Source organism: Pinus tabuliformis, chromosome 8 (assembly GCF_031772625.1).
Source record: "Pinus tabuliformis cultivar Carrire ecotype Pingquan chromosome 8, CPIR1, whole genome shotgun sequence".
Taxonomy (NCBI): Eukaryota; Viridiplantae; Streptophyta; class Pinopsida; order Pinales; family Pinaceae; genus Pinus; species Pinus tabuliformis.
Window position 1 is genome coordinate 510,727,201 of NC_142294.1, and position 20,748 is coordinate 510,747,948.

At 37.5% G+C, this 20,748-nt stretch overlaps 1 protein-coding gene across 1 annotated transcript; it reads left to right on the top strand.

Annotated features, from left to right (window-relative positions):
- Window positions 1-1,806: 1,806 nt before the first annotated feature.
- LOC149236333 (ras-related protein RIC1-like) lies at window positions 1,807-18,333 on the top strand. Its single transcript, XM_089368849.1, has 5 exons — window positions 1,807-1,891; window positions 3,645-3,709; window positions 17,168-17,392; window positions 17,702-17,805; window positions 17,981-18,333. Exons 1-5 carry the CDS (start codon window positions 1,807-1,809, stop codon window positions 18,072-18,074), a joined length of 573 nt encoding a protein of 190 aa, XP_089224975.1. The 3' UTR covers window positions 18,075-18,333.
- The last annotated feature ends 2,415 nt before the right edge of the window (window positions 18,334-20,748 follow it).

Here is a 20,748-nt window from a genome sequence, read left to right on the forward strand (position 1 = left end):
GGCCTACAGAACTACATGGAGGAACACAATGGGACATACACCCTATGAACTTGTTTATGGGAAACAAGTCATGTTCCCTATAGAGTTCCAAGTCAAAACTTTCAAGATGGCAGTTCAGTTGGGGATGGATTTATCAAAAGCTCAAAAGAATAGACTGGAGCAATTGAATGAACTTGATGAAATCAGACGAGAGGCAATACAAAGGACTGGTCTAGTCCAACAATAAAGGGCTAAATGGCATGACAAATACATCAATGACAAAAAGTTTCAAGAAGGATATTGGGCATTGTTATTTGATTCAAAGTTTAAATATTTCCAAGGGAAGTTTCAAACTCATTGGCTTGGGCCATATGAGATTGAAAAAGTCTTCAACAATGGAGTAGTAAGGATCAGAACAATAGATGAAAGTCAAACTTCTCTTCTTGTGAATGGTCATAGGTTGAAAATATATCAAAAACCAATATCAAAGGAGGATTTCATCAAGGTCTTCCAAAATAATTTGGAAATGAAGTTGGTGAAGAAGAATCCTTCTTCTCCACCAACTTAGTATTTGTTTTTCCTATCTAAAAAAAAAATGACAAAAAAAATGAAAAGAAAAATGGATAAATAAATTGTATAAGGTTGAAAACCAATCATTGATTGGCATGATTATACAGAAAATACAGGGTGAAAATCAGAAGCCTTTGACACCTTATATTTTCTATTTCTTTTCTGAAAAATGGTGACTCATTATGAATTCTACAAAATTCATTGTCTCATCTCATGTCACTCTATTTTACTTTTACAATTTCACCTCATTTCATTGCCATATTTCACCAATAAATTTTTTTTTCTAACATTTATTTCATCTCCATTTTCTTTTATCATCTTGTCATATTTTCACTCATACAACCATTTCCATTTCATTCATTCATAAGCCATATTTTACTCTCTGTTTTACATTCTACAAATTTTTTATGTTTTGCAACTGTTTCCATGTTCTGCAGCTGGCCCCATTCCGTACCTAATCCTGTTTTGCAACTAATCTGATTCTGCAGCAACAATTTGATTATTAGTCCAACCACAAAGAGTCCAGTTCATAATAAAATCTTATATGCAGGTAATTGAAGAGAAAACAACTTTGAAGACAAATTATGCCTAAAGCACCTGTGGAAGCAAACATCAAGATATTAGCAAGAGGAAGGTAAGGTTCCAAAGGTAAAAACAAAAACTTATTTCAAAAAGAAATACAAAAACATAAGTTTGTATAACTTGTATGATCATATGTCTCCTTGATTAATCATTATGTGATTTGACTGCCACGATTACTCCGCCATACCTTCCGTCTTCAATGCCAAACGGTCCAATGATGCCTTCAAAACTAATATCCATTTTAAAATCCATGACTTGTAGCTAACCTCACTTCTACAACCACACCTATTAATGGTTAGATTAACGACATGGCCTATCTATATACAACTCTTCAAAACCCTAATTGTTCATTTATTACACTAAGTTTTTCTCTCATACTTCTGCAGCCTTTTTGTGCATACAGTCACTCTGTTTCCATATACTTTGTGCATACAGTCATTCCATTTTCCACACAGTTTACATATATAGCTACTCTGTTTCCATATATATATTCATTATATTTTATATTCACAGTCAACCTGCTTCCATACATTCTGTCATCCTGTTTCCATATCCATAGTCATTTTGTTTTTATGTACCAGTTGCTCCATTTTCATATACACGGTCCTCTTTACGCTGTCACTCTATTTCTCAGATAGTGAGGGGAATTTTGAAGAATAGCCAAAAACAGAAGTGATGGGGCTTATTGTTAGAACTGAGCCCGTACGGGTTAAATACAAGAAGGGTTATCCGCAGCTGAAGGGAATGTTACAAAAGGCTGGTTGGTTTTTTTTCATTGAAAAATTCAACGGTTACCATAAAGAAATCACTAAATCCTTTGCTAGGTCATTTGATGGAATGGACGTGGAAATAGGTGACATCAAATTTGCAGTTACCGAGTCCTTTATTGTTGAAGCAACAGAACTCCCAAGGTTAGGATAAAGGTGGTTTAAGAACAAAGAGTTTCATGATGAATCCTGGAAGGTCATTCTTAAAGATCCAGGTATGGAAACTTCAGTTTTTAGAAAAGGGATTCCAATCTCTACACTTAAAAACAAATGGAGTAGCATGTTGTTAATTTTCCAAAAATTTATTACATGCGAAGGGAGGTTTGGTTCTATGTATGTATATCATATATGACTGTTAATGAATTTTGTAGAAGATGGAACCCTCAATCTACCCTTTTTCCTATTGAATAGTTTGAGAAGAATGGAAACAAATGTTCAAAAGAAAGTTGATTCAGTAGAAACCACTCTATATCACCATGGATTAGTGAAGATTTTAGTTGAATTTCATTTGAGAAGTGTAGGGGACACATGGGAAGACTTTTTGGTAAGAAACGTCTTCCAAGATGCTCCAGAATTTCCTGAGGGAAGTCCTGTAAAAAGAAGTAGGAGAAGGAAGACCAGTCTCACCATTCAAAGCACACCTAAAACTTCAACACAGAAAAACAACGAAGAAGAACCAATTTCTAAGAAATTAATAGAGATAAAAAAGAAGACTAATCAGAGGAGAAAAATGAAAGAAAAAGTTGAAGAAATCCATAGGCATATTCCTGAACCTTCATTACCTAAGGAGGATGAACAACTTCTTTCTGAGAGACTAATCAAAATCAAAGAACAAATCAAGAAGGATAAGGAGAAAGGAAAGAGGAAACAGGTTACAGAAGAAGAGAACATAGGCTCCCAAAACTTGAGGAGGAGTTCTAGACTCCAGGGCAAAGTGAAGAAAATGAATCAAAAGAGACCCAGTTTATAGATTTAGAGGGAGAAACTCCAACTCAGTCCCCTGACAATATTCCATATGAACAAAGCCCACAGAACTCTCCTCCACAAAACTTTGAGGGCAGCCCAAGAAGAGTTTCTCCGGGCATTGATCTAATCGAACAACAAATTTAAGACTACATAGAGTCATTGGAGAAAATAGTACATCAGTAGACCCAAGGACTTCAGCTAATCCAGAGCAGCCTGCCACCTCACAAGAAACATTAACTAGCTCACTTAAACAAGAGATCTATGAGCTAGAAGTTTTGAATAGACACATCCAAAGAGAAAATGAAGCCTTAAAAGAACATAACAAGTTGGATAAGGTTATCCAGACAACACTATGCTTCACTTGGGTTTATGGCACAAGAAGAACATAAAACTAAAAAGGAAGAATAAGAAGCTAAACAGGGCACTTATTAACCTCAAGTACAAATTTCTCATGAGGAAGCCAAGGATGGAAGTTGGTGCAAAGAAAAGTAAGAAGAGGAAGTTGGATTTTTTGGTTGAAGTATTAGAATAAATGCAGTAGGAGGAGGAAGCTCACAATTTTGATTACATGGGGTCATTCAATAGTCCTTTAGTGGGGGTATGTTGAGCTCCAAAACTGCCCTTTTCTTAGCAAATTTTCTCATCCATTCTTCTTTTCTTTTGCATGAAAAATGCATCCTTATCATCAATAACCATTATACATTGCCTCAAGGAGAACATTTTAGTGATTTACTTGTTATACTTTTATGTTTGCTATTTGAATAAGTTTTTGTCTTTTAGCTACTGAACATAGCCACATTCTGCAGCTAATCGGCTATTCCACGGCTACTTCCACGCTTTTACAGGTTCTAGGTGTCAAGAGGGGAAATTGACTACATGGGCAACCTGGAAAACATCATGGCATGGATCGTGTCCTATTCACCTAGCCCAGGTTGACAAGGAAGACTCCGGTCAAAGGGAAGTCAAACGAGGAGACAAGCAAACAAGACTCTGTTTTGTACATGTTTCTCAGTGATGGGATCCGAAACAGTTTTCTGAGCCCACGAACTTCATCAACCACCTGTGCAAACTGAATCCAACAGCCATTACCTTAGATTTATGTCTCCAGAAACCGAGGAAGAGAATTCTGTATGCTTGTCTACCTACGTGTTTTGTTGTAGCTCATTTTTCTCCTTAAAATAGTTGTATAATTTCTCCATAAATACCTGTGTGAAGAACGTAGAACCAGTTCGAATTTTCTTAAGTGTTAAGTTCGGATTACTGCTTTGTAATTTTGAGAACTCATTCTCTATTTTTAATATGAAGGTTGTGTGTTTCATGGATACCTGAAATCATTTGTTGGAGTGTTGATTAAGTACCTTTAACCTGAGCAGTTTTCGAGGGCCCTTATGCTGGCTAAGGTTAAATTTCATTTTTGTTTTATCTTTCATAGTTTAACCGTAAATTCACTGTGTTTTTTTCCATAATGTTTATAATCATTTTCTAACCTTGTTCATAATGCAGTTTTTGTCATCTTCTTATTAACCCAGAATAGTTTATTTTAGTACAAAATAGTTCTTTTGTTTCATTTCTTTCTAGTTTCTTATCCGTAGCTTGAAGTTGAGTTCAGTAGTGTTGAGTAATTTATTTCATTTGGTATTCATTAGTCTTTAAGTTTTTAGTTAAAACTGATCAGTGCCATTATTGTCTGCCATTTTATTATTAGTTTAGTGACTCATATTGTAAGTGAATGTTTCTAAAAATCCCTTCTGGTTGATGGTTCATCTTAAACCAAGTGGTTGAATACTTCATTTATGTAATGAGTCTTTTCTGCATTTTTGTATTTATTTTCTATTACAATGATGAAGTACGGAATTCCTCAAAATGTTATCACAAGGAAGTTGTTCTCCCAAAATTGTGAAGCAGAGTAACTAAGAACTTCATTCAGTTTCCATAGTAGATTAGCTGCAATTTCATTTTCAGTCTTAGTCTTTCATATTAGTTTTGTTGCAATTTCATTTTCAGTTTTTAATTAAGTTTTGATTCTGCAATAGACTAAACAGTGGTTGTAATCTCATTTTTAGTTTCAGTATTTCATTTTAGTTTTATTTTCATCATAGATAGTTTCAATTTCATTTTCAGTTGTAATATTTCATTTAGCTTTGCTTTTGTAATTGATTAGATAGTAGTTGCAATTTCACTCTTAAGTTATTTTAGTTCATGATTTGGAATCAATAATAAATAGCAGAAATAGAAACTCTATTTTCCTTTTCTTGATTAAGCTTTACTTCCAAATTTGACTTAAAGCACTCTTAGTCCTCATTTCATTTCTTTAGTAGAAGTAGATTTAAGATTTTTTTTAAGTGCAATGTAAATCATTAGGAATTAAAGGATCAAAACCCCAAAACAACATAAAACTCAAAAACACTGAAGTAAGAAGGGTCATCTAGCACATATAGTGCACTACACTTCATCAGTTTATGATACCCAGATTGATAATTTATGTAGAGAAATTTAGGACACTAAATTGACCAAAAAGATAAAAGCAAAAAGCTTTGATGAATGGGCAATATTTAAGGCAAGGAAAAGGGCAGGATGGTCAGAGTTTTATAGAAGAATTTAGGAAGCAAGCACTGAATTTGGATATTGCACTTGTACACCTGAAGTTGTAACTAAGTATATTGGCTCACTGCATAGTTATATTACATATTCATTATTGTTGTTTGAACCAACCACTATTGATTCGGCCAACGTAAAAGTAATTCATATTGAGAATAGGGGCAAGAATGAAAGAGATGATTAGTCCAAAAATCCACCGTTCAAACCTCCCAATGGCAAATACAAATCAAAATGGAAAGGGAAGGAGAAGAAAACAGTAGCAACCAAAGAAGGAGAGCGGCCTTATTGCAATCACTGCAAGAAGGAAGGCCACGATGATGAACACTATTGGAAGCGGCACCCAGAAAAGCGTCCAAAGAAGTATGGAGGAAAAGGGAAGCAGAAGATAGTGGCAGCAACCCAACAAGACCTTGGATTAGATTCATGAGATGAAGTGCTGATCACAAAAACAAGAAGAAAAGGTACTCTTACACCTCCCGTTAATTCTAAATCGCATGAACGCACCAATTCTGTAGATGAGTCCCTTTCTAATTAATGAAAAGGAATCGAATTATTTCATATCAGAGTTGTTGTAAATCATACCAAATATGAAACTTTGTTTGATACTGGGTCCCAAGAAAACTTAATTGCAGAATCCCTGGTAAAGAAACTCGGTTTAGAGACAAAACCACACCCGAAACCTTACCCGCTAGGATGGATACATGATAAAGCAAAATTGAATGTAACCCAGTAGTGCGAGGTCAAATTTGTGATTGTGTCTAAGCTAGTAGATGAAGTAGAATTGGATGTAATACCATTGGATATCTATGGTATGGTGTTAGGGAGCCCATACCTATATGATAGAAAGGCAATCTTTTTTCGTCATGAGAAAAAATATCAAATCACCAAGGATGGGGTAGAATATATAGTGAGGGCTCATCAAAATAAAATTAATGCTAGCCTTGTAAGCGCTGGACAAATGAAAAGATTGGTGAATTCTAGTAAAGGATGCATGCTTATGGTTGTAAGGGAAAAAGAGGTAGAATTCGTTTATGCTTTCCAAGGCTGCGATCAGGAGAATAAACAAGAATTAACTGAATTGATTTCTAATTATGATGAGTTGTTTCAGGAACTGAAGGGATTACCTCTGAAGAGGGAAATCCAACATGAAATCCATCTACAGCATGATGCCCCTCTGCCAAATATTGGCATGTACAGGATGTCGGCGATTGAGATGGAGGAAATCAAGAGACAAGTGCAGGAATTGTTGGACCAAGGCATCATCAGGCCAAGCACCTCTCTGTGTGGTTCGCCGATTGTTTTAGTGCCAAAGAAAGATGACACCTGGAGGATGTGTGTGGATTACTGCGTGCTCAACAAGATCACGGTGAAAAATCGCTATCCCCTTCCACACATAGATGATTTGTTATACCAATTAAAGAGTGTTGTTTATTTCACAAAGTTGGATTTGCACAGTGGCTATCACCAGGTCAGAATTGCGGAGTAGGACGTGTGGAAAACCGCCTTCAAGACCAAGTAGGGGTTGTTCAAATGGATGGTGATGCCATTCGGGCTTTGCAATGCTCCAGCCACTTTTATGCGAGTTATGAATGATATATTTCAACCTTTCATTGATGAGTTTGTTCTTGTGTATTTAGATGATATACTAGTCTTTAGTAAGAGTTGGGTTGAACATGTGTGTCATGTAAAAAAAGTGCTTGATGTGCTGAAAAAGAAAAACTCTTTGTAAGATTGTCAAAGTGTGAGTTCGGGAAAACCTCTTTGGGTTACCTAGGTCATATTGTTGGTCATGTTCAGTTAAAAATTGATCCCTCTAAAGTTGAAGCAATTGTAAATTAGCCTAAGCCTACTACTATAACTAAGGTCCATAGCTTTCTAGGTGGAGTCCAGTATTGGAGGAGATTTATTGCTAATTTCTCTATTATTGTAGCACCTTTGCACACCTTGACAATTGTGAAACAGGTCTTCCAATGGGGAGGAGATAGCAAAAGTCCTTCAAAACATTGAAGGAAAATATCAGCACCGCGCCAGTCTTAGCCTTACCCGATATCCAACAACCATTCAAGATCAAAACCGATGCCAGCAGTTATGCCATGGGATCTATATTGATGCAACAAAAGAAGCCGATTTGTTACCATTATGAGAAGTTTTCTCAAGCTATGATAAACTATACCACCTATGACAAGGAACTTTATGCCTTGGTTCAAAGTGTGAAAAAGTGGAACAAATATCTAATTGGAAAGGAGACCATCATTCATACAGATCATCAGCCCTTGTAGTACCTTCAGTCACAAACCAAGTTGCAGCAATCCCGTCATTTCAGGTGGAAGGGATTTCTGCAACAATTTCATCTCGTAATAAAGTATAAGAAGGGCACTAGCAATAAAGTGGCCGATATGCTATCTCGCCCTCCTATTTCTGCTTCTGTTATTTTTCATAATGCTTCGTTATCTTTTGAGATTTATTTTGAACAATATGCTAACAATGACGACTTTAAGGAGATTTATGAAAAACTAACCCATGGTTCACAGGTGGACAACTATCACTTGCAGGGGAAATTGTTGTATCACCTTAGTAAATTGTGTACTCCCATAAGGGAAAGAGTACATGTAATTCGAGAGGACCACACCTCTCTTGTGTTTGGACACTTTGGTGTTGAAAAGACTTTATCTCATGTACAAAGATTTTATTTTTGGCCTCATATGAAAAACATTGTGACTCGCTATGTAAAGGGTTGTGTGATGTGTTCTATTTCAAAGCCCTCTAATATAAAACTTGGGCTCTTCACACCACTCCCTATTCTGAGTCGTCCATGGGAAAGTGTGTCAATGGATTTTGTAGGAGGTTTAACTTTGTCTAGGAAAAGTCACAACTATTTTTATGTCATCGATGACCATTTTAGCAAGATGTGTATTCTTATGCCTTGTAAAAAGCAGATTACTGTAGAGCAGAATACTTCTCTTTTCTTTCATCATGTTTGGGTCCACTTTGGATTAACCACATCAATTGTGTCAAATCGAGACTCTCGCTTTCTTGGAGAGTTTTGGACTAGCTCGTGGAGGATGATGGACACCAAATTGAAAAGAAACATGGAATTTCACCCGCAGACTGACAGACAGAGAGAGGTTGTAAAATGTACCATGGTACACTTATTATGAGGCTATTGTGGGAAACATCCCAAGTTGTGGGATGAGCATCTCCCCTATGTACAACATTCCTAAAACTGAGAAGTGCATTCATCTACGCAGCGTTCACCATTCGAGACATGTTTTGGTTACCTACCAAAGGACCCTCTTGATATGGTCTTTGGAAGGGAAGATGGCTCCAGTGGATGTAATGATAGGGACAAAGCTCGATAGTTCATTCAGCGAATCCAATTGATTCACCAAGCAGTGCGAGAGAAATTGGAGAAAATTTGAGCCCGTTACAATGCTTGACATGATAAACACTGAGTCAACCATCAATTCCAAGTGGGAGACAAAGTGTGGTTCCACATCAACAAAGACAAGATGAAGGGGGAAGGAAAGAAGCTGTGACCGATCTGGTATGGACCATTCACTATTTTGGAGAAGATTGGGAATAATGCCTTTCATCTTAATTTGCCGGTATATATGCAGATGTACTCAATAATGAATGTGGAGAACCTAAAGTTGTATGAACCACCTTTGATCATGGACGCTGATGAGGTGGGCATAGTTCCTACAGTCGATGATTTTTCACTAGAATATATCTATGAGTTTCCCAAAGACATCATCCTTGACAGAAGAACCAGGGCTTCACGGCGAGTATATGTAGAATATCTTCGAGTTGGTTTCAAGTGAATGCACCCTAGCAAAGCCAGGTGGATGGAGAAAGAGAAAGGAGGGAACAATTCCCTCACTTGCCAATTGACTAATGAAAAGCTTTTGGTGGTCCAAAAGCTCCTCAATGGGGAGGATTGATCCAGGTGGATCTTCAGATATAGTGGCATAGAAAATCTTAGAAATCAAAGTGCTCATAATGAAGTCAACTTAGGACCAGAGCGTAGATCTCGTCATCCTGATTCCAATGGTGCAAACAGTGATTCAATGTGAGTTCGGATGATGAAGTTATTGCAAAAGGAAGGTTGCTTTGTTCCTTAAAGAAATGAGGATTTTTCCTTTAAAAATGGGTTTAAGCCTTAAGAGGAAAAAAAAATTGCAATCGGAGGATTCATGGAGTTAGACTTAAGAAGGGCACAGGGAAAACCCCGATCGCCGATCTCCGATTAAATTGGGTCGACGGATCGAAATGAAATCAGATCGAAGGGATATATATATATATCGGCGATGGCAGGGGCCGACTTGCGATGCGATCGATGATAAAGCACCGGGCCGATAGGTGAGCGGGATGCCAATGTGATCGAGCGACACTGATATCCCCGATTAACAGGACTATGCGCCCCGATATGTCGATTGCGATGTTGGACCCAGACCTGATAAGAAATATGCCCGATTTAACAAATTTTGAAGTCTCGGTAAATGGTTTTTTTGCCAGATTTTAGTAATTCTTAGTATTTATCTCTTCAAAGATAAAGAGGCCATTTTAAGCAAGGAAAATTTTAAGGATGGAAAATTTTCTTGAAGTTTAAAACATTGGCGAATCTCACTAATCCCTAATATTCAAATTATAAATGTTTATTGATATATTTGTAAAATTAATCAAATTTATAATTATTTTATATATAGTCTCTATATAATGTTGGCGATTTTTAAGGTAAAATAATTTTATATTCTAAAATTTGGGCGAATCGTCTTTTATAAAATTGGAAATTGGCGAATCTTTTTTCTGGAAAAATCATGGAAAATTAGCCCACTGGGCGAACATTAGCCCCTAAAATTTTCCATGATTTTAAGGGTCGGTTGTGTCACCGATGCTTTTACTCCACCTGCCTCTCTTTTGAACCAATACAGCCTCGATTTAAATGGTATTTTGTCCAAAATACCCATTATAAAGGCACGATGGTTGGAAAAACATGGGTGAGGAATTTGTAGCACGATGTTTTGTTTGGTAGTGCATTTTGTTTGTTTGGGACAAGTTTCAGATGTTTTCCACCCCTTTCAGTGCCATAGATGCTTTGATGTTGCCCACTTCTCCATCTGAGGTCTCCATATCATAGCCATTTGTTAGAATGGAGGTATAAGCCTCTTGTATGCAGTTGATGATTGTAATTCTCTTCTTTCCTGCCATTTAGTATAAAGGCCTCCGCATTGTTGAGGTGGTGCCGAAGAGATAGTTCGAATTGGATGAACTTTGTTATCAAGCCTTGGTGTCTTCTTTTTGTGCCTTTTATGTTCTTTCTTCTTCTTTCCTTATGTGCACGTTTCTATGTTAAGTTGCAATTTTGCATGTGGTTCTTTTCATACATCTATAAGAGAAAGTATCCTGGATCAAAAACCCCTGGTGATTGATTTAGGGAAAGAATGGGAGCATTTTAATAAAAAGCTCCATACAGAGAAACAAGCACCTAAGCCGCAGAATCTGCAACACGAAACAACTCTAGAAATTACAGTAGAGAAAACTGTAAGTACTCAAGGGGTAGAGCATATTCTTGCCACTCCCACCTCCGAAATTGTTTTGAGAATTGAGGAGATTCCTCCTTTGGATGTGTTCTATAGCCCAACCCACAAAGTTTTTGTCAAAAGGCAGAGAAAGAAGAGGAATTTGGATGCTACAATTGCTACTACTCCCAATAATGAACCGATGGATATTGCCTAGAAAGACTCACCCATTGACCCATCTGACAACCTTAATAGACTGTCTTAGTTTGTAGGATCCTACGCTACAATGACTATTGACAAAGCAACAGAAGTACAAATGTTGCTTAGAGAAAAGGAAAATAAAATTTTGCTATTGGAATAACAGTTAAAGAAAGAAAAATCTAACCAACAAGCAGAATTGCAAATAGCCAAACTCTAGCAAGAACTCAAGCAGATGAAAATAAAACATGAAGCCAACCTAGCAGAAAAGGAAGCACATATACAATCATTAACAGATAAGTATAAGGATAACCCAAATATTGATTATTTTATAATCGAAGTGCTCAGCCTAAACTCCCAGCTAATGCACCAAAAAGGAATTCTATGCCAGAAGGTCTCGCAGTTGAATCCTTATTGCAAGACTAGTGACAAGTTAACGAGTAAAGTCATTGACATGAAAATCGAATATGATGAAATCTTGAAAATATTTTTTGACTTCATCACCTGGAAGAATTCATAGGATGGGAGGAAGGCCGATTTTCCTATACTTGAGGAGTCAAATAAAGAAATTTTATTTGCAGACCCGGATTCTCGACTTAGACAAGCAGAAAAGGCAATGACTGTCATAGCAGTAGCACCAAACTGTGTTATTAAAAAAATCAACGAAAATCTACACAGCATAAACCTGGTGGCAGAGTCTGTACGGGGTTTTCTTCCAAATGTCAAACAACTCAAACAATAAGGGAGGTAGGCAACAGGAGAAAAAGAGGAAGTAATTAGGCAAATGACCAAGTTAAATTGGGAAGCGTATTGGAAATATTTAGTTAAACCTTACAGCTAGTGGATGACCATGCGATGCCTAAACTTTTCCACGCAGAAAATGGTGCCATCATTGACCGATGCCGTGTTCACTGGGTAGTTGAAATTTGCGATCAACCGACTGACACAGCTCAAACTCATGACGGACATCTGCGATCTCAAAGATCAAATGAAAAGGAGTTAGTCACCACGTTTTAATTTTTTTTTTTTTTACACAATTTGAGGAAGGTCGTTTAAACCTCCTCAACTATATTTGTACTAGTCTATTATTAGGATTTATAGTTTAGTATTTAAACCCCTCTCATGCATTTAGAGAGGGATCCAGAAATTTTATCAAAAAAAATCTTCAAAACATGCACTTCTGTCCCTTTGAGGAAGTTTTGGTGAAATGAATGGAACAAGATTTATTTTTATCTTATCTGGCATCTTCTACTGAAATTGCACTTTTGTACTCTTAGATGGTGTTGGATTGATTGGAAGTAGGTCGATATTGCTGAAACACATGAGCAAAACTTATTACAAATGGTACTTTTATCTTGTGATTTTGTTTTGTTTATGTATTAAGCAATATTTTTTCTTCAAATTGTTTATGTATGAAAGTTTAAAGCTTGGTTAGCATTATTGCACTTTTGTATGGTGATGGCCTAAATTTTATGCTGAATATATGAATAATTTCTTATGTGATATATCTTTCACAATCGTTTCGGCTAATTATTTATATGAAACGATTATTTTTAAAATGATTTCACTTCCGATTGCAGTTGAATGATATTTATTACCGATTGATTTAGGACATTATTGTAGATTGCATGTTTCAATTTTATTCCCGGGTATAGTCATAGATAGATAGTGTTTAAATTAGGATATATGCATGTGATTATTAGTTTAGATTAGATTACTTTTAGCTTAAACATTCCTCCGAAATATCATATATCACCCCATCAACACTATCATAATTTACATTGGGAAACTGGTCCCAATACCCCCAGTCGGAGCCATTGCACCAAACGGAAAAGGAGCTGCCAACCAAGGTTGAGACGGGGTGGTTTTCCCCCAATGTTGTAAGCAACGATTTTCAGGGCTTCAACATTTTTGGCGCTAGAAGGAGGGTCTGACTATGAATGGCAAGTAAATCCAAATTAATAGGCCATTCTAAAAGTAAACATCCCTCACCATCACCTCCAACTTCTCGATCGCATTCCAAATCTCCTAATCCCGAGTGAGAAGTTGTAAAAACAACAACAGAGCCCACTGTTGAAATACCAAAGAAGCTAGATCATTCTTCTTCTACCGAAGCCCCTAAAGTCCAATCTTTGATTCATAAATTACAGGGGATTTTGATATATCAAGAGGAATATGAGTTATCCCAAGATAGTGTTACGTCTCAGTTTACCCCAGCTCAATGGTTGACTAGAGCACAGAGAGAAACATTTGGAATCCCACCATTCGAATTCCCTCTACCAATACGTAGAAAACTAATAAGACACCATCTAAATATCACAGCGAGGTTCTTTCGGCAACACAATCATCATATTCATTCATTCCATCCATATCATCACAAGACCAATCATCCACCTCACCACTCCAGATCGTGATTCACACAAGTACCAGAACTCCATCTTCCTCTACCCAATCACCTTCAACCACTACCAAAGGTTTACACTCATTTCATCCTTTTTGTGAAGTTGATAATTTCCCTTTGCCAACCTATTGTAAATGTTTACAATATCTTTCCTGCATAAGAAGAAATCTCTATCTCGAGCTGCCACATCGATGTCAACATGTCTCTTAATGTGGCTTCTATACACTACATCAATAGGCACTCCCAAAAAGAAACAACTCTCTACATATGAAACAATGTCCCTCGAAAGATTTGGCCTAAGCAAGGCCCTGGTCTCACCTGAAGTGTCACATTGACCATGACAAGCCCAACCTTCCCCATATTCATGTTCATACGTATTGAAAGTTAATATTGCTCTATCAGGAATTTCATGCATAACTTTCACAATAAAGTGGCATTGGGAACCCCTCTTCTGCACAAATGAGTTCCTTCGTTTAGCTGAAAGATTTCCTCTTTTGTCCTCTGGGCCAAATGAACAATAATAACTAAACCAAAAATTTCAATTGTTAGTACATACAAAGAAAGATAACCATGGTTTCAAAATATGGAAACAATATATATTTTAAATACTCACATATCATATTGCAATGCAGCAGTAGATCTTTCTTTTGGTTTACCCTTTGTTTTTAGTACAAATTTACATGGAGCAATAGGATTTTCTTCCTCTCCTTTTATAAAGTCAGCAACTCGTCGTAACGGGATTACAGCAACACGATCAATACCATTGTTTTTTGTATTTATTTCTGTCCAAACCAAGTCTTTATTAGAGAAAGTAATTTTGTCTTTGAGGTCTTGCACCTCAAGATCCATGATATATTGCCATTTCTTTCGCTTGCCCATTTTGAACTAATCTGGTCAAACAACATGCAAGGACATCAAAACCAAAATTTTGATCTTAGCAAGTTATTCAACATATATATAAATATAAAACCTCTTTTATGCTTTTTTTGAGGTCTAAAATATCAATCACTCAATAATGACAAAAATAAATAGCACGAAAGGATGCAAAAAATTTGGGATGCAAGCATTTCCTTTAAGAATTATAATGTATTATGGTGTGTCATAAATACCATCCTGTACAGCATCATCATTTCCCAACATTCTTATTTTTGAACCCTTGGGGCTTCTTATAAAATTGTTTTTCCCATTACCCTGTTTCAATGGTTGGAAGCTTTATTGATTCAGTTTCTTTGTGCCCAGTATTTGATAGCAGAGAGTTTCAATTTCTATGTGTTTCTATGAATTTCATGGAGAAGGATTGTTAGACCAGATTAGTTAGGTTGAGTGGCCTGTATAGAGGTGATCGTAGAGAAGTTGCACTCAGAATTGCATTGAACACAAAAACTAAAACTCAAAGCCCTGATTGGCATACTGAACAGCAAAGGTACATCTTGTTATTCCATTGCACACTAACTGTTGTGCAAGCTACACTGAAGACAGAGATCATATTTTCACCTAACGATTGAAAGTGCACTAACATGCCTGCAAGTTTCAAAAGATTTGGAAGGAATTACTATTTCGTTGATGCTGCAGATGCTACCTCATCCTCTCTATGGCATCAGGGATAGAAAAACGCTGACAGTCCAAGTCTGCAAGGGGATAAGGGCTCTAAGGTGGAATTCCTATATTTAGAGACTACAACAGAGTTCCATCAGGTTAAGAGATAAAGAGGATACGTTAATCTGGTCCAAAACAGTGTTCAGGGTGATACACGGATGTTGGAACACTTGGGACAGAAATCTATGTTTCCTATGGGAGGTCTGGGTGGGTATTTATGATGGTGGAAATGTATTAAATTTCCATGGAAGAATCATCTTTTCATGTGACTAGCCCTTGTGAATAAGAACCTGACTTGGGGGGTCTTGAAAAAACGAACTTGGCATGGCCCTAATAGACGCACTCTGAGTAAAACTGAAGATGAAAGTTGAGTCTGAAACCATCAGCCATTTGCTTATTCACTGTCCCTTCTCAAGAGAAGTACAGGCCGATTCTTTGACTCTGAACAGAGGTCTAGGTCACTGGCAAGGGAAGGACTGAATTCATGATAACTGGTATGGGCACTGTGGCACTCGCCATTATAAGGAGACAAAAATTTCTTATGGCATAATGATGACCTGGTTGTATATAGGAGTATTAATGCAGCAAAGCAAATTTAGGATCAACAAATATAGTCTACTTGTCTGTTTCTGAGTTGAGTAATATATATAACAACATATTGCTAATGTTTGACAAAGCAACATACCAAGTTGGTGAGATTGGAACTAGGTTCCACACATGCACATGCATTGGCCCACAAGTAAACTAACCAGAAAGAAGAGTGACCCCTTCAACATGTACAAGGCAAACCTACACATGCACATGGAAACCAGTAAAAAGAAAAAAAACAGTCCACCAAACATGCATAAGACATATGTAGTAATTTGGACATATGTAGTCCACTATAAATGTGAAGAGGAACCCAAGAGTTGCCATGTCCACAACTCTGCAGCTAAGAGGGAGAGGGATTATCAGAGTGAATGCTCAACAGAGACCCCAAGACTGCAAGTTGGAATACAATATAAACACCCAACAGCACATAAGTTTCAGTGGTGTTCTTCAATTTCCTGCGGCTCATCTTTTTAATTGATGGGATGCAGAATGACATCTTCATTTGCTCCATCATCAATTTCCCTATTTGAATACCACTCAAACATATGAATGAACTCATGTGCCTACTGAGGGTAATTATAAGGGAAGGCAACATGGAAAAGTGGTGGGCTATTTCCATGAGGCTCTGCAACAGCTACCAAGAAAAAGATGTGAACGTTCCCTCTACAGGGGAGGCAGGGGAGCCAGAGAGACAAACTTGATTTTAGAGGTAGCGTTGTTGTGGCAAAAAAAATTCTTTATAAGTGGGTCCCACCTATTAGGTCTTTAGTGGATAACCAAATATAATAAATAATGTTAACGAGAGTTTTAACTATTGTCAACAATATGGAAAAGTGCTCATTAGTTGAGGATAAGACGGTGTTGGAACGATGGGAAAAATGGCCCTGCAGTCTCTTGTAAATACAACCCCTTGTGTTATTGTATGGGCTGGCCCTTAGTTGCTGTTGTAAAGCCTTGATGTGTAGGGTGGGCAGTATCATGTGGGCCCAATACATCTAATCTTTAGTTTCCTACTAATATTAGTTTCCTCTGTAATAGGGCTGCTTGTATCTTCACAGCGATCTTCTTATGGCTGCAACATTTGTAATAGGGCTGCTTTTATCTTCACAGCGATCTTCTTATGGCTGCAACATTTGGAATTTAAATTTCTCTCACGGAATCCCATTGTTTCTTGTTATCCATACAAGTTCATTAGCCTTTTGTTTGCTCGTAGATAAATAGGAGAAATTTTTATTAAATAATATCTTGGTTGACTATTCCTGCGCGGATCAAAGTATTTCTGTTATAAGTACTTTCTATTTTGGTGTTTATTAGTCTCTATTCAACCCAATGCCAATCAATCTCTTTTCTTGTTGATACAGTTGCAAAGGTTTACTTAATGCATCATTACATTTTTACAGAAAGAGGTAGCTATTGTGATTAACAGCGTTTGGAATCGAGCTATAATTTGTAAGCTTCTTTTGTTGCGGATTGTCTATGATATTACATATATGGATAGTTTCGATCATGTCAAACACGGGTTGAATGAGATTGAAAGATATACGAGTGATAATGTAAACAAGATCCTCGTTGGAAACAAATGTGATTTGGCGGAGAAGAGAGCGGTGGAGCAACAAATGGCTAAGGTATATAGTAAATTGTATTATTGCACTCTCACAATCATGGAAATGCATCTAGATCTGTCTGCAAGTTTTTAGCTGGTGAATGGAACTGGATCTCTTTGTGCAAGACATGTACCATTTACCTCGCACTTTACTTTCCCACTTTTGACATAAATCTTTATTTATAATATATCTTATCACTTTCTGGTCATCCAGAATTTAGCATCAACCTTTATGGTGTGATATTGTGCAAGTAGGGATCCAAGAATCCTATCCATTTTCTCTTTACTCTTCCATTCTAGGCCTCTTCTCTTATATATTTAGAGACTGCAGGCCTTCGCCAATGATGTGGGAATCCCATTTTTGGAGACAAGCGCTAAAGATGCAACCAACGTTGAGCAAGCATTCCTCACAATGGCCAGGGAAATAAAGAAGAGGTAGTAAGAGTATTGTATGTGTTTTCTCATCTATGAGTCTACCACCGATTGCTACAAGCTTCATTGGAATGAACTGTTTGTATTTGCTTCAAGACTTTTATTTTGACAATAAATACATTCATCTTGTTAAAGATGGGTTAACAATTTTTATAATTTCTTGGTTGAGTTTTCACAGGGTGGGTGGCCAAACTACCTCGAACAATAGCCAAATAGGTACTGTTGAAATGAAAGGAAAACCACTTCAACAGAAAAGCAACTGCTGCAGCTAAGATACTTTTGATCACATCTTTAAGTTAGTTCCCTAAAAGAAAGCAAGGACAAACTGTCTTTTGCATGTGCTAAATGATGACTTCAAAAGCAGTTCATATTGCCCTGTCTGTGCCTTTGCCTTGATGACAATGTAATATTTGTTGTATCTTGTAATTGGGAGATGGTGATTGCCTTACATATGGAGAGATTTATAAACGCAGTTTCAACAAATTAGGAATCTGAAAATTAATTTAAGATTATACAGCGTGATTATTCTTTTCTTTTTTCCAATTATATTGGGAAATGCAGATGTTGATGTGAAATAGATCATTTGCTTTAGTTTTGGTTAGCCTTTTAAGATTTGCTATTTTTATGCTTACTCATAGGGACACTGCATATAATGGTGGATAGATTCCTCTATAAGTGAATGAAACCTACATTTGATGGATGGGAATATTAGCTGATTATGGTTCATGTAAAAACGTATCGTTATTGTGGACCGATGCTTGATGTTTGTTGTCAAATATATGTCACCGAATTCTTGTGATTAATTAAGTCAAGGCCTTTTAGTACTCTCCTGAAGGTAGAATTGAAAATTATAAATATTTAAATGCCTCAACGTCGAGGTACAGATTGAATTACCTAAAGAATGGTGGATGGGTTCATCTGTTAGTAAATGGAACGTTCAGTCGGCGAGACACTAGCTGATTATGATTCATGTGAAAATATTGTTATTCTGAAATGGGGCAAGACTTCAAGAAATTCTTGTTATTGATGAAATAAATGCCTCATATTACCCTCCTATACGTAAAAGCGAAATTTTTAAATATTTAAATGTCTCAACTTAGCTATGCCTAGATAGAATTCACATTTTTAAAACCTGAATGCCTCACTTCACTATACCTAGATTGAATGACTCTTCCATTGCACACTTGCAATTTTAATTTATCTGCAACGCCAAAAATATGATACATTGAAAGACAACAGTTGATTTCCACCTGGCCACTGTGGCCATGGGTTGTAGAGTATTATAATTTATAATGGGAGTAGTCTACCTAGGCATTACAAACCCCGATTACAAACCCCGATTGAAATTTCGAAGGATGAACACTGCGAACTGATAGCAAAGCAAAGGGTACCTGCAAAGAGCAAAGAGTACCTGGCCTCTGAGCTGCAGTGCGGAAGGAGTTTGCAGAGGGGTAAGTATAGAGCATCAGAGCTTGAATGGGCATGGGTGAGTTCGCAGAGGTGGAAGCGCAGAGCATCAGAGCTTGAATGGGCGCGGGTGAAAAGTAGGTGGCATGTTTGCGCTGCCAATTCCTGTCCTTCACTTTCTGGAATGCTTCGTATGGGAAACAAGATTTCAAATTTGTCTAAGTATATGACGCCACGGGTCTCTTCCTAATACCAAGAATGGGAAACAAAATTGAATTACTGTGATTTGTCGGACAGAGGCGGTAAGAAGATCAGTACGAACATCGTCGACTTATTGAAGAGAGTGGTTTCGGTTTCCAGTTTCCAGCAGTTTTACCTATTGGATTCATTCAATTACAGGAAATAATGGACAGAAAAGCCGTGTCAGATGAGAAGGAAATGGTCGAGAGGCGTATTGAACGCCTCTGCTCTCACGTTGTCCTGGCTGATTACATGAAGGGTACACACAGGAGTTTTCAGGAGAAGTTTCTACACGCTGTGGTTTTGTGGTTTGCTGTCAGGGAAGTCCGCCTGGTTTTCAAATACATTACTCCGGACTGCACTGTAAAGGTATAAGTCGTCGATTACTGTAATTAACAGCGGGGAGTTAGTTACAACACCTGAAGAGTTTGAATTCAATTATCGTTCACCAAATAACAGAAAGAACCGCCCTGAATTACAAACCCCCTTGAATTACAAACCCCGATTGAAATTTCGAAGGATGAACACTGCGAACTGATAGCAAAGCAAAGGGTACCTGCGAGGAGTACCTGGCCTCCGAGCTGCAGTGCGGAAGGAGTTCGCAGAGGGGTAAGCGCAGAGCATCAGAGCTTGAATGGGCGCGGGTGAGTTCGCAGAGGCGGAAGCGCAGAGCATCAGAGCTTGAATGGGCGCGGGTGACCATTTCGAATGGAGGGAATTACTCCCCGCATGAATTCCAGCTCATTACTCCCCGCAGGAATTACTCCCCGATCGGTCAGGGATGTCAGGCGATCGGTCAGGGATGTCAGGGAATGTCAGGGAGGGTGGCGGAGAAAGGTGGTGGTGGAGCTGAGAGATGGAGGCGGAAGAGGGAGAGATTTCCAGTAGCCGGAGCCGGACGATTTTCCGGCCGGTGCCGGAAAAAGGGCCATTCTACAGCCTAGGTAGACTACTCCTTGGGTTTATTATTATCTTGGGTTTATAATATCAATTTCCTGGGGTTCTTAATTTAATGGTTCATATTCACAAGGTATAATGTTATTGAAAGAGTCTCCAATTAATTCCCTTGGGTTTATAATCCCTTAATGTTTTAGTATTAACCCCTTGGGTTTATTATTCTCTTGGGTTTATAATATCATTTCCTTGGGGTTTTTAGTCTAAGAGTCTATATTCCAAGGATTGTCTGAAAATGAAAATCAACCATTGTCAAGAATGGTCAACCATGTTTATTTTTGGGTTTATAATATTTATCTTAGAGTTTATATACCTTTACGTTAATCCCTTGGGTTTATAATTCCT